The sequence below is a fragment of the Panthera uncia genome, chromosome D2, assembly GCF_023721935.1.
Source record: "Panthera uncia isolate 11264 chromosome D2, Puncia_PCG_1.0, whole genome shotgun sequence".
Taxonomy (NCBI): Eukaryota; Metazoa; Chordata; class Mammalia; order Carnivora; family Felidae; genus Panthera; species Panthera uncia.
The window spans coordinates 38,041,151-38,058,132 of NC_064818.1; the positions used below are offsets into that span (position 1 = coordinate 38,041,151).

At 49.8% G+C, this 16,982-nt stretch overlaps 1 protein-coding gene across 1 annotated transcript in view; it reads left to right on the forward strand.

The window, feature by feature from the left end:
- Window positions 1-9,324, forward strand: part of ANXA11 (annexin A11) — a 44,949-nt gene extending 35,625 nt beyond the window's left edge. Inside the window, exons 11-15 of the mRNA XM_049645271.1 lie at window positions 1,768-1,861; window positions 5,090-5,185; window positions 6,148-6,206; window positions 6,371-6,493; window positions 8,492-9,324. Coding sequence (XP_049501228.1) covers window positions 1,768-1,861; window positions 5,090-5,185; window positions 6,148-6,206; window positions 6,371-6,493; window positions 8,492-8,551 — 432 coding nt within the window. The 3' untranslated portion in view covers window positions 8,552-9,324. The remainder of the gene's footprint in view (window positions 1-1,767; window positions 1,862-5,089; window positions 5,186-6,147; window positions 6,207-6,370; window positions 6,494-8,491) is intronic.
- The last annotated feature ends 7,658 nt before the right edge of the window (window positions 9,325-16,982 follow it).

The window sequence follows — 16,982 nt, forward strand, 5'->3', positions numbered from 1 at the left end:
TATGTTTGCAAACGGGCAGACTTTACACTTGCCTCATAATGCTTTTGAAGGTCTGAGCCTAGGAGCCAGCTGTCACATTCGTTGTACAGCCTGAGAATTCTGCCCTTTTCCCCAGCCTGGTATGATTGCGGACAAAAGGCGAAGGTCTCTCGCTGCGCCTCTTTGTCCAGGCGTTGAGTGCCTCTCTAGGGGAGTTTGGGTTTCCCCCTAATGAGCTCAGACCACAGCAGTGCTGGCTGGAGAGACAGAGCTGGCTTCGCCTCTCCCCTTTCATCACTCCTGCCACCCCCAGCCCGGCACCCACCAGAAGCTGCCAGTGGTCACCTCACCTCTGCTGTCTGCCAGATTGAAGGTGACCTCTGTGGAGGGCCCGCTTTTTAGGGCTAGACGGCAGCTGCTTGTCTGCTCTGGCCCATTTCCTTCCAGATAGGGAAACTGAACCTCAAAAAGGTTGAGCCTTGTGCCCAGAGAAACCTGGAGGCAGAGACCGGATAAGGGCCCAAACTCCTGGCTTGTTCCCTGTGCCCAGACAGTGTCCCAGATGCCCTCCTGCAGGGCCTACCCTAACATTTCCTTGGCTTGCGACATCGGTTCCCATTTCTGGACATAGGGCTGGGCACCCCCAAGCTCCCAGGCTCTGGCTCTTATCCCAGTGGGAATTTTCCTATTCCTGTTTTCTTGTTTCCTAGATAGTCCATTCCCTAGCTGAGGCAGAAGTTGCCTCAGTTTCTTGGTTTTGTGCCTGCTTTTCTGTCTTCTTAGTTGTAGACCTGCTCCTGCCTCACCTTGACCCATGGGATCTCCAGGCCCCTGGTGGCTGCCCTCCTCTCCTGGCTCTCGGTGCCTTTAGGTCCAAGAGCCACTACCTGGGGCCTAGAGGGCACCTTCGGGCCATCTGGTACTGGGGTTGCAAGTTGGCAAATATTTTTGGCTTAAACTTTCAAGGATTTAACAGGCAAGTGCAAATTCTGCCCATTTGCAAACATCATGGTACCCACAGTGAGACGCAGGGAAAGCACCTATCACATGAAATCCCACATCCACGGTTGGAGTCTATCAGTTGTCATAATATTTATTGTTTCGTGTGTTCCCCCTTATAGATAGGAAAACTGCTTATAAAGATTGGGAAATTTTACATAGAAATCTGGATTTCTGGTGGCTGTGAGCCTAGCTTCTCTATTAAAGTGCACAGCAGGTGCTAAGAAGCTATCGCCCCTCCCCGTGGTTGGCCTCAGTCGCCACCACCCCCTGGCCTGACAACTGGCCTGTTTCTCTCATTTCAATTACCCAGCTGACCCCTTTGGGCTTTCAAGTTTGTGACCCTGGATCTAATCTGACCTTCACATTTTAAAGATGAGGAAGTGAGGCTCTGAGCAGGCCGGTGGCCTGCCTAGAGTCCTACGGCAAGTTGGTAGCCCGGCCCTCATTCTGTTTTGCCCCTGTGCTGCTACTCCCTTGCTTGGGTTAAAGCTGTTCCTTGCCTGTCCTGGCCCCAGTCGGCCTCGGTTCTCCTGGTCCAGGGTGTCCCATCCCTGTGCCCCGCCCCTCCCACCACCCTGCCTCAGAATCCTCTGTGTTGCCACCGAGAGGATGTGTGAATGGTGTCTAGATCCACAGGGTGAAGGGAGCGCGGCCAGGGTGAAGGGAGCGCGGCCAGGGTGCGCTCCCATTTCTTTCCCCTCTGGGCCTGCAGGGCCGTCCTAGGTGGCCTGGGCCTGGTCTCTGGGGTGAGGCCTGCGTTGCATGGCCATTTTCCCATCTGTCTAGGAGCTGTATGCAGCTGGGGAGAACCGCCTGGGGACAGATGAATCCAAGTTCAACGCAATTCTGTGCTCCCGGAGCCGGGCCCACCTGGTGGCAGGTAAGGCAGTCCCAGGCCTCCCTGGGGCCAGATAGATAAGAGCAGACAAGATATGATGGGGAGACACTGGGCAATCCTACTCTGCATGGAGCTTTACTCCACCTTAAAGGAGCCCCCTGGTGGTGATTTAAAAGATCTTATTGGTGGGTTTCCCGAGTTTCTGCGTGCATCTGGTTCTGGAGGAAAGCAAAGGAAGAGGTGAGAGGAATGGCAGCCTCCTGTGGGCTGGTGTCTTTCTACACCAGAGCGTGGAAATTAGAATTCAGACAGCCCTCAAGAGCACCTGTTCCAAGTTATCCAGCGCCTGCATAAAAACCTAAGCAGAACAATCGTACATTGTACAAAAGTAGCATTTATTTACTCCTTCACTCAGCACTTATAAGCCAAGCTCCTGCCACGTGCCAGGTCAAGGAGGAGGTGTGGGGAAGCGGTAGGGAACAGCATCATGGAATCTCTGCTGTCCTGAGGCTCGCATTCTGGCAGTAAACAAAAACGAAATAAAGTCTGTGCCAGATGGCAGATCCTTTAGAAATGAACAATAAAGTTGGAAACGGGGATAGAAAATGGTACAGGGGTCAGGGATGGTGCTTGGGGTGGTCCTTGCTGAGGTAATGACATTTGAGTTAAAAGCATGACAGAGTAAGGGCGCCTGGGTGGCTCAGTCAGTTGAGCGAATGACTCTTGGTTTCGGCTCAGGTCATGATCTCACGGTTCAGTTGATGGGTTCAAGCCCCACATCAGGCTCTGCGCTGACATTGTGAAGCCTACTTGAAATTCTTTCTGTCTCTCTGCCTCTTCCCCACTTGTGCCGTGTCTCTCTCTCTCTCTCTCTCTCTCTCTCTCTCTCTCTCAAAATAAATAAAACTTGTTTAAAAAATGAAAACATGACAGAGTTGCAGGTGCAAAGGCCCTGAGCAGGGGGGCTCCCGGCAAAGGGGGTCATTGAGGCTGGGGCGGGTGGCATGAGTGAGAGCCAGAGGAGACGAGATCAGAGTGGTGGACAGCCCTGGGGACAACTGCACGGACTTGGGTTTTCATCCTGAGTAAAGCCAGAGGGCCTGGAGGGCTCAGAGTGGAGGAGGGAGGTGATTTAACTTAGATTTTGCGTGTTCACTGGCTGTTGTGTCGTCAAGGGTGGAGGGTTCAGTGGCAGAGCAGGAAAGCAGCCGGGAGGCTGGCGGCCCAGACTGGGTGGCAGGGGCGGGGCGGGGAGGGGCAGATTCTGGCCCTGTTTGCTGACGCTTGGATGTGGGGTGTAAGAGAAGCAAAGCATGGAGGGTGGGTGGAGGAGGAGCGGAGTGCCTGCCTCTCCCCCGAGATCGGGAAGCTGTGGGCGGAACAGGCTTTAGGAGGGAAAGAAGTCGGGAGCCTCTGTCCAGAGATTCCAGGTGGACCACTGGGTTTAGGATTCTGGAGGTCAGGAGACGCCTACACTCCAGATGGAAGCTTGGGAGCTCTGAGTGGGTCATCGGTGCTTGAGGCTTTGGGACCGCAAGAGGTTCCCTCTGGAGGGGATCTGGAGAGAAACCAGCGGAGGACAGGGCCATGGCCATCACAGCTGGCTGTGAAGGAACACCCAGGGGAAGGGGAGTCCTGGAGGCCAGCTGTGTCGGAAAGGCTAGTATGTGAGGCGGTGAGGACTGGGAATGACAGCCACACTCAGCGGCACGGTGGGAGCCCGAGTGAAAACGCAGGCACCCATTCCGTACGTGCCCTAGGCTGTACTGCATTCAGCAGGTGCTGGTGTTCTCCCCTTGGTACAGATGAGGGAGAAGCCACGGGGCAGTGCGGGGCCGGTGGGAAGTTAGGCCACCCAGTCGGTCACGTGGCAGAGCTCAGGTCTGAACTTGGCCCCTGGCTCCAGAGCACTTCTTAATCCCTCCACTACGCTGTCATGGAGCATGAGGGAACAGATTTCCATCTTGGTCTTTATTTATTTCAATGCGTATAGAATACATAAGTAGTACATCAAACGCGTGGTTTCAAAAGTATTATTACTTAGGGGAAAAAGAGGAGCTGATCTGAAGAAAATAGGAAGTAACGAAGACCAATACAGGTACAGCAGAATTCACGACACAGAGGTGCAAATGTCCAAAGGTTAGGAAGCAGTGATAGAAAGGGAGACCCGGTCAGGAGAAGGGAGGATTAATATCCGGGGGCAGAGCCAGAGTTAGGACTTAAGTCGCTACTGTGCCATCTGCCTCTCTAGGAACCTAGCGTCCTGTTCCCGTGGGTTCTTGGCCTGTCCTAGCGCAGGCTATGTGGGCCGGATAGGAGTTAGCACATATAGTCCGCCTGGAGACGGGAAAGGATTTGGGAAGAGAGCAAACATTCTGCTGGTGTGTGTGGAGGGGTCCTGGGTGGGGTAGTAAGGTGTGATTGGGAAAGCAGTCTGGTGAGGGGATCACATGAGCAGGCGGGAGTTGGGGGCACACGTCTCGTGGGGTAAAGACCCTGCCCAACTCGAGAGCTGGGTGGGCACAGTCAGTGGGGCCACGTGGGGTGCTGCAGGCAGAGGGGAGAAGGCGGGCTCTGGCGAGGCGGGGTGGCCTCCTTACCGTGTGTCCTGTGTCAGTTTGATCCAGATGCCACAACAAACTACCACAGACCGAGTGACTTAAACAACAGGTAGTTACTTTCCCACCGTACTGGAGGCTGGAAGTCCAAGATCAAGGTGTCAGCCTCGGAGGCCTCTCCTTGGCTTGCAGATGGCCAGCTTCTTGGAGTGTTCTAAAACGATCTTTTCTCTGTGTGGATGTCCCTGGTGTTTCCTTGTGTGTCCAAACCTCTTCTTATAAGGACACCAGTCAGATCGAATTAGGGCCCACACTAAGGGCCTCAATTTTTTTTTTTTTTAATTCTGTTTTAATGTTTATTTATTTCTGAGAGAGAGAGAGTACACTCTTGACAGAGTGCAAGCTGGGGAGGGGCAGAAAGAGAGGGAGACACAGAATCCGAAGCAGGCTCCAGGCTCCGAGCTTCCACACAGAGCCCGACGTAGGGTTCGAACTCATGAACCAGGAGATCATGACCTGAGCCGAAGTCGGACGCTTAACCGACTGAGCCACCCAGGCGCCCCGGTAAGGGCCTCATTTAACTCAATCACCTCTCTAAAGTCTGCATTGCAAATACAGTTACGTTCTGAGGTGCACCAGCGGTTAGGACTCCACCATGTGGATTTCAGGGGGCAGAATTCAGTCCGTAACTTGTTCCCTCTCTTTCCGCTAGTTTTCAACGAGTATCAGCGGATGACGGGTCGAGACATTGAGAAGAGCATCTGCCGGGAGATGTCCGGGGACCTGGAGCAGGGCATGCTGGCCGTGGGTCGGTGTCTTGGGGTCGCTGGCGCTGTCGGTTTCAGGGTGCTCGCCGCTCTCTGCTTGAGGGGTAGCTAGCGAACCACGTGATCCAAGATGCTGAATCCTGGGCCTCCTTGGTGGGAAACAAGACCGCTCCCCGCTCACTGCCGCACCGCCCCTCCCGCTGCCCCCGAGGTGTCTTGTTTGTGTCTCGGGCGCAGCTCCGGGGAAGGGAGCCGCGGTGCGCGGGCACTCGCGGGAGGGCAGCCAGCTCCTCTCCCGGAGGAAGATGACTCACATCCTGCCAAGTTCCCTCTAAAAATACATCCCTGCAGGCAGTTGTCAGATGTCGGTGATGGAAACACGTGGAAAGATTTTTACTTGCAACAGCAAAACAGGCCCTTGCTGAGGAAAGCTGGCTTAGCTCCCGGAACAGTGCGGGGCCGTGCCCTTCAGGGCAGGGCCGGGTGGGCTCGCTTCTTCCCACCGTCAGGGCTTGGGCCCCGGCTGCGTAGCCCTCGTGACCTCCCTGTACCCTGTGGGGACGTAGCAGTCTGCCCATCTTTGGCTCCTCGTTTCCTGGCGTGTCCTCTCTGATGTAAGGATCGTGGCCTGAGGTCTCTAAGGAGACCGTCATTCCACTCAGCCGTCCTTTCTCCGTGAGGGTCCCAGTCCCAAGGCTGCCCCTCACACTGGAGCAGGAACGCGGTTCCCCGTCACCAGCCATGCTTCTTCCCTACATGGCTCCTTTCACCACATGGGTTGCCAGGAAGGAGGCTGAGGTTGGTTTCTAGGCCCTGCGTGATTCTATCCCAAAGAGCCGGAGCCAAGATCACAGATAATTGAGCCTGGAGGAGAAATGGGGAGAGGAAGGTGGATGCAGTGACGGGCATCACGTGCGGCCTCCTGGAAGGACACTCGCTCTCTCTGAGGCCCCTCGGACTGAGAGTTTTCTGCAGATTGAGTTATGCTGTTTCTCTCTTCTAGTGAAATGTCTCAAGAATACCCCAGCCTTCTTTGCTGAAAGGCTCAACAAGGCCATGAGGGTATGTGCCTCCCACATGCAGGGGTCTGGGTGGGGAGTTTCAGCCCCTCCCATGACTGGGGCCCGAGGAGAGCCACCCCTCAGCTAAGAGGACAGAGGGCCCACAGCGGGAGCGTGGGACAGTAAGGATGCCCACTGCTCACGCCGTTGGTGGACTCTTTCCAGGGAGCGGGGACAAAGGACCGGACCCTGATTCGCATCATGGTGTCTCGCAGTGAGATCGACCTCCTGGACATCAGAATGGAGTATAAGCGGCTGTACGGCAAGTCGCTGTACCACGACATTGCGGTAAGGGCCCTCTGGGGGATGGATGCTTGTGGACCTCCCTGGTCACCCGCATTGTTCCTATACCTCCCTGCTCACAACTCTGGCCTCTGCCCTGCACGGGCATCTTGCCTGTGGGCTGCGTACTTGGCCGTCTTCAGCTTCTGCTTCTTTGTCCGGTTGCCCCCAGACTGTTGTAAGCTCCCGAGGGCAGGCTGGGCCTTGACCTTGCGTGGCGCCCCGTCCCTATCTCCCCAGCCTCCAGCACACCTGCTGCTCAGTAAGTGGAAAGAGGGGGAACGCAAACACCGGTGTGTGAGAAAACGCAGGGCCTCCCCACCTGGGTACTTGGTCACCCTGTGACCCTGACCCGTCAGTGAGGACTCCCATCCCGAGGCTCCCTGGAGCTCAGCCCACTGACAAGTACTTCCTTCACCCAGCCTCATGGCAGGGGCAGCATAAGAAGGCACTTGAGAACAGGGCGCCGGGGTCACAGCCATTCCGCTCAGCCATCCTTTATCCATGAGGGTCCCAGTACCGAGGGTGCCCCTTGCCCTGGGGCAGGAACGCGGTTCCTCGTCAGACTGGAGTCCAGCCCAGCTCTTCCACTTGCTAACTGTGTGACCTCAAGCAGGTTCCTCACCCTCCTTGAACCCCGGTTCCATCATCCCCAAGATGGGGATGATTATAGTTCCCCCCAGGAGTTCGGGGAGCCTTGATTGAGACAGCCCCTATAAAGCACATCATGACATGTGACATGTCTAAGAAACGCTAGCTACTCTTATCACCGTGTTCCAGGGCTGGTCTGACAAAATGCATTCCTGTTGGTGGCAGGGGGTGGGGCGGGGGGGGGGGTCTGACCATTAAATTCTGAACTCATATGAGCCTTGAAAGCAAAGTCACCACAACCAGGTTCTGATTTCAGACTCCCTCAAATGTGATGTTGGGCCTGTCGCGGAGAACAGCTAATCTCCATTTCCTGGCTATAAAAATGATGATGTTGACAGCAGAGGATTAGTAATTATTCACAGAGTGGGTCTTGTGTGCCCGTGGGCTACTGGAAGACGCCATAGGCCTCACCCCTGAGGAAAGAAACGGTAGAAGGAAATGATGAGAAGTTAGCTAAGTGAGGGGCACCTGGCTGGCTCAGTCAGTAGAGCATGCGACTCTTGATCTTAGGGTCGTGAGTTCAAGCCCCATCTGGGGCATAGAACTTACTTAAAAAATAAATTAGTTTAAAATAAATAAAATTATTTAAAATAAATCAATAAAACTCTTTTTAAAAAAAAAAAAGGAAGTTAGCTGTGTTCCGCATATTTTCTTAATTTCTTTCTTTAATATTTATTTTTGAGAGAGAGAGAGAGAGTGCACGCATGCGAGTGAGGGAGGGTAGATAGAGTGGGGGACAGAAGATCCAGAGTGGGTTCTGAGCTGACAGCAGAGAACCTGATGTGGGGCTCGAGCTCACGAACCGTGAGATCATAACCTGAGCTTATAACCGGGAGATCATAACCTGAGTTGTTGGACGCTTAACTGACTAAGCCACCCAGGCACCCCTGAGCAGGGATGCCCGAATAATAGCAGCAGACCCTCCTGCCACAGGAGATTACTCTTCCAGAGCACACTTAGTGCCACATCAGGGGCAGTCTCAATTTAGCACAATGACACTGCACTGGGGAGAGACCACCACGAGTTAGCTCAGAGTTAGGGGCTTGGGGGGAGCTTTTTATAATTTTTGTGTATTTATTTTTCAAATTACGACTTTGATCACCGGGGTAAGTGCAGCTCTGTTTTCTTCAGCGGGGGTTTGGGGAAGCCGAACTGCACCACACTGGGTTTGGGTCTCCAGTGACGCAGAGTACGAGTGAGCCTCTCCCGCCGCGGGACCCACGTGATGGGGAATTTCCCCCGTGGGGCCTGCCTCTCTGTAAAAGCGCTCAGGGCAGAAGAAAATCAGAAGATAGGAGGCCGAAACTGGGCCACAGCGCCCTCAGCTGATGTTTTCCTTGTTTCTGGGATCAGGGAGACACTTCAGGGGATTACCAGAAGATTCTGCTGAAGATCTGTGGCGGCAACGACTGAGCTGTGACTGGTGGCTCCCTTCTGTCCGCCTGCGGGCAACAGCGATGCCAGGAAAAGGTCAAGAGAATGTCCATCTGTTTCTAACAAATCCACAGAGTAGCCCCCCAGGTGCCCCAGTGCCGCCCGTCCGTCCGTAGAGCCTTGGCCCATCCTCCGCCACCTCTCCTGCTCCGTATATCATGCTCGAGCTGAAGGACCTGGGTCCCTCCCTCCCTCGGGGTGCCTTCCCCTCCCCAGCCCTCACGGCCGCTTGCTGCTGAAGTACATGTTTTATTTCTTGACTCATGCAGTCATCCCCTTTTGCTTGTGGCTGAGACTCTTGGCTTCATATTAGTCCTGTAATTTTTCATTTTTATTTGGAGGCATCTTTTTTTATAATAGTCCCTGCCAGACAGATGCATACAGGTCTGTGCTGCGTGCACGTTTCGGGTCAGAGAGGCTGGCTGGGGAGCACCGTGTCCTCGGTAAGGAGTAAAAGGGAAGACCTTTGACAGTAATCTTTGCATCTGGTGAGAATGTGTCATCAGCTTTGTCATTGCCAAACCCATTCCTTAGAGTTTTCTTAGAAAAGGGAAAAAAAAAAAAAGAAGAAGAAGAAAAAGACCAGAAACTCATCTGTTCCTTCTTCTGTGCGAAGCCATGAGGACACGGCCAGCTCCCTGCCAGTGACAGGGCTTCGTGTAAATTACGTGAATGTGCCTTAAACCTGGATGTCAATAGCCAAAAACTTTCTAAATTAAAGTCAGCCAGCTCTGGAACATTTTGGAAATGTTTTCCCTGGTGCCAGCTTGTTTTCTCCTGCCTCCCGATTCTGCCTGCAGCTCTGGGTTTCGGCCTTAATAGCCAGTGCAAGTGTATATGACTTTAAGTAGAAACATGCTCAGGAAATCCTGAGCGTGGGTGATTTACGGAGCCCCGGCTTGTAAGGAACGAGAAGGGAGGTTCCCGACATCCATGCCCAGGGCCCAGCTGCTGAAGTGATGTGTGGAGTTTGGTCAGATACGGGTGTGGTGTAGTCCACTGAGGACAAGGTAGAAGAGTGTGGTCCTTCATCCGGGTCCTGAGGAAGGAGCACGGGCAAGAGGGTGTGTGTGGGACTCCTGGGGCATTCCTCATGGCCAGGCACTGGAGAGGAGGGTGGGGACAACCCAGAGAGGCACAAGACTGGCGCCTCCCTTCAGGGACCCTTCGGTCTGAGAGGTGCTCGTGGCTGTGGTCCTGGTGAGCCTTTGGCCCCTTGGTCAGTAGTGTTAGAGGGTGAGTCTAGAAGGGTCACAGTTTCTAGACATCATTGTTCTCTCCAGAAGCCTGGAGCTTGCCTTGCCAGGGGTCTCCACTCACTCTCTTTCTGACCTCTGTTGGAATTTAGAAAGGAGAGAATTCAGGGACTGAGGTGGGAGATCAAGCCAGCTGGGCCCTGGCAGGGTCCAGGGAGGCCTTGTCCCTGGAGTAGACGTCTGCCTGGGAATACCACCCGACCCCTCAGTCTCCCCTGGACATAGAAGAGAGGAGAGGATGGCCCAAGGGGCATGGGGCAGCCGTGAGCTAGATCCCAGCCTGTTCCCCCTAGACCCACTGCCCAGCCGGAGAAGTCACTGTGGGCCCTGGAATATCGATTTTAGGCCCTGCTCTTCACTCCTTTCCCCGTTTCCATGCCCGTGGCCTCTTGAACAAGGCCCAGCATGCCCGGTGCAGGTGCTGCCCCCCTAGGGCAGGCCCCTTGCCCTCGGGTGCCAGGGGGGCCCTGCCTGTTGGGATGGACTGATTGGCCCGACATGACTGAACTCAGGCTGACCCCGGCTGCCTCCTGAGCCCTGCCAGGGCCTGCATTCAGCCCCCTCCAAGGTGACGGTAAGTGTCCCGTGACATTACTTTGCCCTGTTGTCTGCACCAAAGGTTGTAGCCTGGTGCCCAGCAGGCAGTACCTGACTGTACACGCATTTACTTTGGTCCCCAAAGCGTCTTTTCAGACATTCGAATTTATTGCCAACATTGAGGTATTGAGAGGTTTTACGTTTTGTAAAAATACACAATGCTGGCTTCCCTCGAAAAACCCAGCTCTGGCAACCCTGCAGACCAGGAGCTGCTGGAGCCAGGCCGCAGCTGCCCCCTTGGAGCACAGCGCTCTCTGTTTTGCCACCAGCCCCACCACACCCCACTGCATGTTACCTGTTTGGCCCCTGTAGGTGTCGGAGTTTGAGACCCCTGGTCCACACACTTGGGGACCACCTGCCTTCATCCCGGTCTTGGTTTCTCTCTACCTTCCTGTCCCTCAGGCTGCCCTCTTGGTCACGCCCACGGAACCCAACCCATAATAAGTATGGGCTGGAAGACTGCATGACCTCCTCGGTGAGTTCGCTTCAGGGGCAAAGGCATTTATTTACTGCCTTCCAAGGTCGACAGGAGGTTATTAACTGCGTTGATTATGCCCAGGACAAAGAAGATGGGGAGGGAGACATTCAACCTTACAGGCCATCTTTCTGGGAGAGGGCTACCCTGGGTCTTTTTCTGCCCCCTGGAAATGGTGGCCGAGGCCAGTTCATTGCCACGCATCTAATGTCACTTCCAGAAGAGCTACCAGAGGGTGAGATACCCAGTGAATTTCAGCCCTGAGTGAATTCTCCGCAGCTGTGGGGCATCGGAAGGAACACGGTTGGGGGCAGGAGCACGGCGAGGGCGAGACAAAGGGGTCACTTGTTTTGGGTGCACAATTGAAGAAATCCTCCCTGCTGTATATTAGGCTGAATAAAGGTGCTTACTTTGCGGGTGGAGAAATGGTCCTAAAGTGGTGGTTCCCAAACCCCAGCGTGTATCAGGATTATCTGAGGCGCTTGTCAAAATGCAGGTCCCTGGGCCCCAACCTCACAGATCTGAGCGGGCCTGGGGGCCAGGAAACCGCTCCTGCCTCGTGCTTGCCTTGTCATTCTGATGCTGATCTAAACGCTCCTGAGCTGAGACAGAACTTCTGAGCCTGGAGGTGCTGGGTCACACACCGGGCAGGTGAGCTCGAGGAAGGCTGTGTTTGGAGTTCAGTCAGGTGATGGAAGAGGGGGCAAGAGGGATCTGCAGGTTGGCCCTCTACAGATGCCCACGGGCGGTGACCGCTGGGTGACCGTGCTGTGTCCTTCCTCTTGCTTTGGCAAAGGGTTACAGCTCTAGCTTAGGACTCGGCCCCTTATTTCTGCTGCCGGTTCCTCCCTGCCCTGGCTGATGGAAGTGGAGTCAGACCTGGAAACAAGAAGCCAAGCTAAATCATCACCAAGGTCTTCACCGGGCAGATAACAGCTAAGTTTTCACCCCATCAAACCTGAAAGCTCTCTCTAGCCATGTTGCTCAGTCTTCTGCCTGGCCCCTTACAGGGACCCTCTCCATAAAAGATTCAATCACTGAAGCCCTCAGGTTTGCAAGGGGCTCTTACCTTCAGCCCCCATTCCCTGGAAAGCTAGCCTTGGCCCAACACGGGTGTCCACTCTGAACCTCGTTCCTCCTAACAGTAAGAGTTGGACATCCTGAAGCAGAAAGAGTACCATTCTGGGAGTCAAGTATCTTGTCCCGATCTCAGATCAGCCGCTGATTTGCTCTATGATCCTAGAAAAGTCATGTGTCCCTGCTTTGGGCCTTTGTTGTGCCTTTGTAAAATGAAAGACTAGATCAGAGTGTCTTAAACTTCAATGTAGTCAGCAAAAATGGTGGAGTAGGGGCCTCTAGAAGTGTTCCTCCCCCACAAAAGCAACAAATAAGGTGATGAGAACAGTCAGAATCAACTTTATTCAAACTCCGGAAACTAAATGAAAGTCTGCAGCAACCAAATGCTTGAGAAAAAAAAGGCTCCATTAAGAGGGTTTTGTTGCATGTTCACTTACCCCGGCCCTATCCCCCACACACCCCTAGCTCAGCAGCAGCCTCAGAAACAATATCCCACGGTCCTTGTAAGTTCTCAGCACTGGAGGGAACAGAATGGATCTTGTTGTCCTCAAGAACTATGGATATTTTGATCCATCTGGTTGCTCCCTGAAAGCAACCGGCTCGAATGACTTGCTTTTATTTCACCTAATTTGGTGGAGGTGGGTGGGAGGGGGGGAGGCGGCAACCCTGGGGGACATTTGAAGGCAAAAGTATTAGCCACTGATGCCTGGAGGAAGGGGTAACAGTAGGGGCAAATAGGAGACAAATTGAAGAGTTTGGGGAAGAAAGGCTGGGCATGAAATACTTTGGGGGATAACGGTTTCCAAGAGCACCACGAGTCCCTAGCAATCTGGAAGGGCACGCACATGCCCAGCGCTGAACGCATGCCTAACAAAGACTCGAGAAGGCTCTCAGTGCTCACCTCTGGCTGATCTTAAGGCTCTGCACAAGCAGGAAGTAAAGGCTTAGGTCGAGTCCTAGACCACTTAGCTGAGTGTCAGAAGCCCCAACACACACAGAACACATCTGCAAAGACTGGGAGATTTGGGGATGGAGGTTGGGGAGTTGGTTCCAGGAGTTTAAGGAAATGTGTCGAATCACGAGTGACCACTATTGAATTCAGAGACTTCAATAGTGACACCTAACAAAGAATACAAACTTTAAAAAATCAGTTCAGAAAACTCGCTAAACTACAACTAATGCAGCAAGCAGCAACGATAAATCTTGGGGAAGGGGAAGACTGATTTCCAGAGTTGTTACATTATAATGTTCAAAATGCCTAATTTTCAACAAAAATTATAAGGCATGCAAAACAAGAAAGCATGAGCCGCACGCAGGAAACCAAGAAAATCTGTGAATAGAAACAGGAAAACCCAGAAATTGGACTTCCGAAACAAAGACTTTAAATCGACTGTCTTTAAAAATGCCAATTTCTATTTGGTTCCCTTTTGTAATTTCCTAATAGAAATAAAATCTATATTAGAATAGAAGAGAGAGAAAATTTCTGTTACTACAAAAAAAGAACCAAGTAGAAAGTCTAGAGTTGAAGAGTACAGTAAAAGCGAAAAACTCACTTAGAGGGGTTTAAGAAGAAATTTGAGAAGGCAGAAAGCATCAACAAACTTCAAGATAAGCCAGTTGAGCTTTCCCAGTCTGAGGAGCAAAATGAAAAGAGAATGAAGAAAAGTTAACAGAACCTAAGAGACCTGTGAGACACCATCAAGTGTAGCAACATGCATGTAATGGGAGTCAGCGAAGAGAGAAAGCAGAAATATCTGCAGAAACAGTGGCTGAAAACTGACCAAATTTGATGGAACAAGTTAATCTACACATCTCGGAAGCTCGATGTACTATAAGCAAGATACACAAAATGATCCACATCGAGACACGTAACTAGACACAAGAGACAAGGAATCCTGAGAGCAACAGAGAACCCAACTTGTCACATACAAGAGATCACCAGCACGATTAACATCTGACTTCTTGTCAGAAGCTGTGCAGGACAGAAGGTTGTGGGATGACCTATTCAGTGTGCTGAAAGAAAAAATAATGTCAACCCAGAATCCTATATCTGGCAAAATATTCTTTAAAGATGAAGGAGACGTTAAGACGTTCCTGGATAAAGAAAAACGGAGATGGTTTGCTGCTAATAGACCTGCCCTATAAGAAACACTAAAAGTCCTTCAAGCTGAGATGAAAGACAGCAGGCAGTAACCCAAATCCACTTGAGGAAAACAAAAGACCTTGGCAAAGGCGACTACTTAGGTAAACATAAACATTACTATTAATATGTTTTTTGGTTTGTAGCTCTTTTTTTTTTCTACATGATTTAGAGACAGTGACACCAATCAAGAAATATAACTCTGTTGATGGGCACAAAATGCATAAAGATGTAATTTGTGACAATAACAACATAAAGGAAGGTGGTAGAGCTATGTAGGAGCAGTTTTTATATACTGTTGAAACTTAGTGTTAATTCAAAATGGTTGTTACAAATTAAGATGTTAATCCCTGGAAATAACTAAAACATAGGAAAAGAACTGAGAAGGGAATCAAAATGGTACACTTGAAACTGTCTCAGACAAAATATGGCAATAATCGAGGAATTAAGGAGCCAAAATATACATAACATAGGAAACAAATAGCAAAATGGCACAAGCCTTTACTTAGTAGTAATTGCTTTAAATATAAATGGCATAAACTCTCAAAAAAGCAGATTGGCAGACAAAGGACATTATATCCTGATAAACGGGTTAAATCCATCAAGATAGAACAATTATAAACATGTATGCACCTAACTGTACAGCCCCAGAAAATCTGAAACAAAACCCGACAGAATTGAAGGGAGAAATAGTTAATAATAGTCGGAAACTTCAACACCCCACTTTCCTCGTGGATAGAACAAGTAGACAAAAGACAACAAGGAAACAGAAAACTTGAACGACACTGTAGACCAACTAGACATAACAGACATATATAGAACAGTAGACCCAACAACAGAATACACATTCTTAAGTGCAAATGGAAAACTTTCCACATAGACCACAAAACAATCTAAACGAATTTAAAAAAAAATTTTTTTGTTTATTTTTGAGAGAGCGAGAGACAGAGCATGAGCGGGAGGGGGTAGAAAGAGGGAGAGACACAGAATCTAAAGCAGGCTCCAGGCTCTCAGCTGTCAGCACAGAGTGGGACACTGGACTCGAACCCACGAGCCATGAGATCAGGACCTGAGCCGAAGTCAGATGCTCAACCGACAGCCCCCCAGGTGCCCCTAAACAAATTTTAAAAGATTGAAACTACACAGAATATCTTCTATGACCACAGTGGAATGAAATTAGAAATAAATAACAGGAAGGAATCTGGAAGATTTACAAAATGTGTGGAAATTAAACAACATCCTTTAAAAAAAAAAAAGTGCTCAGAGGAAATATATAGTTGCAAATGCCTACGTTAAAAAAGAAAAAAGGGATCTCCAGTCAATAACTTTTCACTTTAAGGAATTAGAAAAAGAAGAACAAGCTAAATGCAAAGCAACCAGAAGGAAGGAAATAATAAAGATTAGAACACAAATAAACAGAATAGATAAACAATAGGATCAATGAAACAAAAAAATAATTCTTTGGAAAGATCAACAAAATTGACAAACTTGTAGACTGATTGACAGAGGAGACTCAGTTACTGAAATCAGAAATGAAAGTGGGACATTACTGATAACCTTATAGAAATAAAATGTTATTTATTTTTAATGGATTACAAAGTTATACAAAAATACTGTTAATAATTTCATGTCAACATATGAGATAACCTACATAAAATGGGATAATTCCTAGAAATATACAAATTCCCAAATGAGACTCAAGAATAGAAAATCTGAATAGACCTATAAGAAGAGATTAAATCGATAATAAAAACCTCTCAAAGAAAAAGCCAGGACCAGGAGGCTTTATTGGTGAATTCAATCAAACATTTAAAGAAGTAACACCAATCCTGCTCAAACTCTTCAAAATATAGAACATTTCCTGACTCATATGAGACCAATGTTACCCTGATACCAAAGCCAGACAAAGAGATCACAAGGGAAGTGCAAAAATCCTCAATGAAATAGCAGCAAGCTGAATCCAGCAGGGTATTTAAAGGATTAGCCACCATGGCCAGGTGAGATTTATCAAAGGAATACAAGAACCATTCAATATACAAAAATAAGTCCATGTAATACACATTGTTAGTAGGATAAAGGGGGATGAAAACCGCACGATCACCCCAACTAATGCAGAAAAAGCATTTGAAAAAACCCAACGCTTTTGGATGATTAAAAACAAAATTGTAAGAAAAGGAGTATTTATCAACCTGAGATAGAGTATCTATGAAAAGCCACAGCTGACATACTTAATGGTGAAAGAAGAAAATCTTTCCCCTAAGATCAGAAACGAGACAAAGATGTTTGCTCTTGCCACCACTAGTCCACATTGTACCGGAAGTTCTAGTCAGGGCAATTAGGCAAGAAAAAGCATCCAAATTGGAAGTAAGAAGTAAAAGTTTCTGTTCACAGATGACATGATCTTATATAGGAAATTATAAATCCTACCCACACAAAAACTATTAGAGCTAATAAACGAATTCAGCAAAGCTGTAGGATATAGGATACATGATCAAAATACAAAAATCAGTTGTGTTTCTATATACTAGCAGTGAGCCATCTGAAAATAAGATTCCGTTTACAATAATAACAAAAAATACGTAAGGCTAAATTTGTTGATGTAAGACTTGTACACTGAAAACACAAAAATACAAAACACCCTGTGCTCACAGATTGGAAGACTCAGTATTGACAAGGCAAATACTCTGCAAACTGATCTACAGATTCAATCTAATCCCTATAAAAATTCCAGCAGCCTTTTTGCAGACATGGACAAGCTGATCCTAAAATGTATGTGGAATTGCAAAGGACCAGTCCCCAAATAACCAAAACAGTCTTGGAAAAGAACAATAAAGTCAGGGATCTCACACTTCTTAATTTCAAATC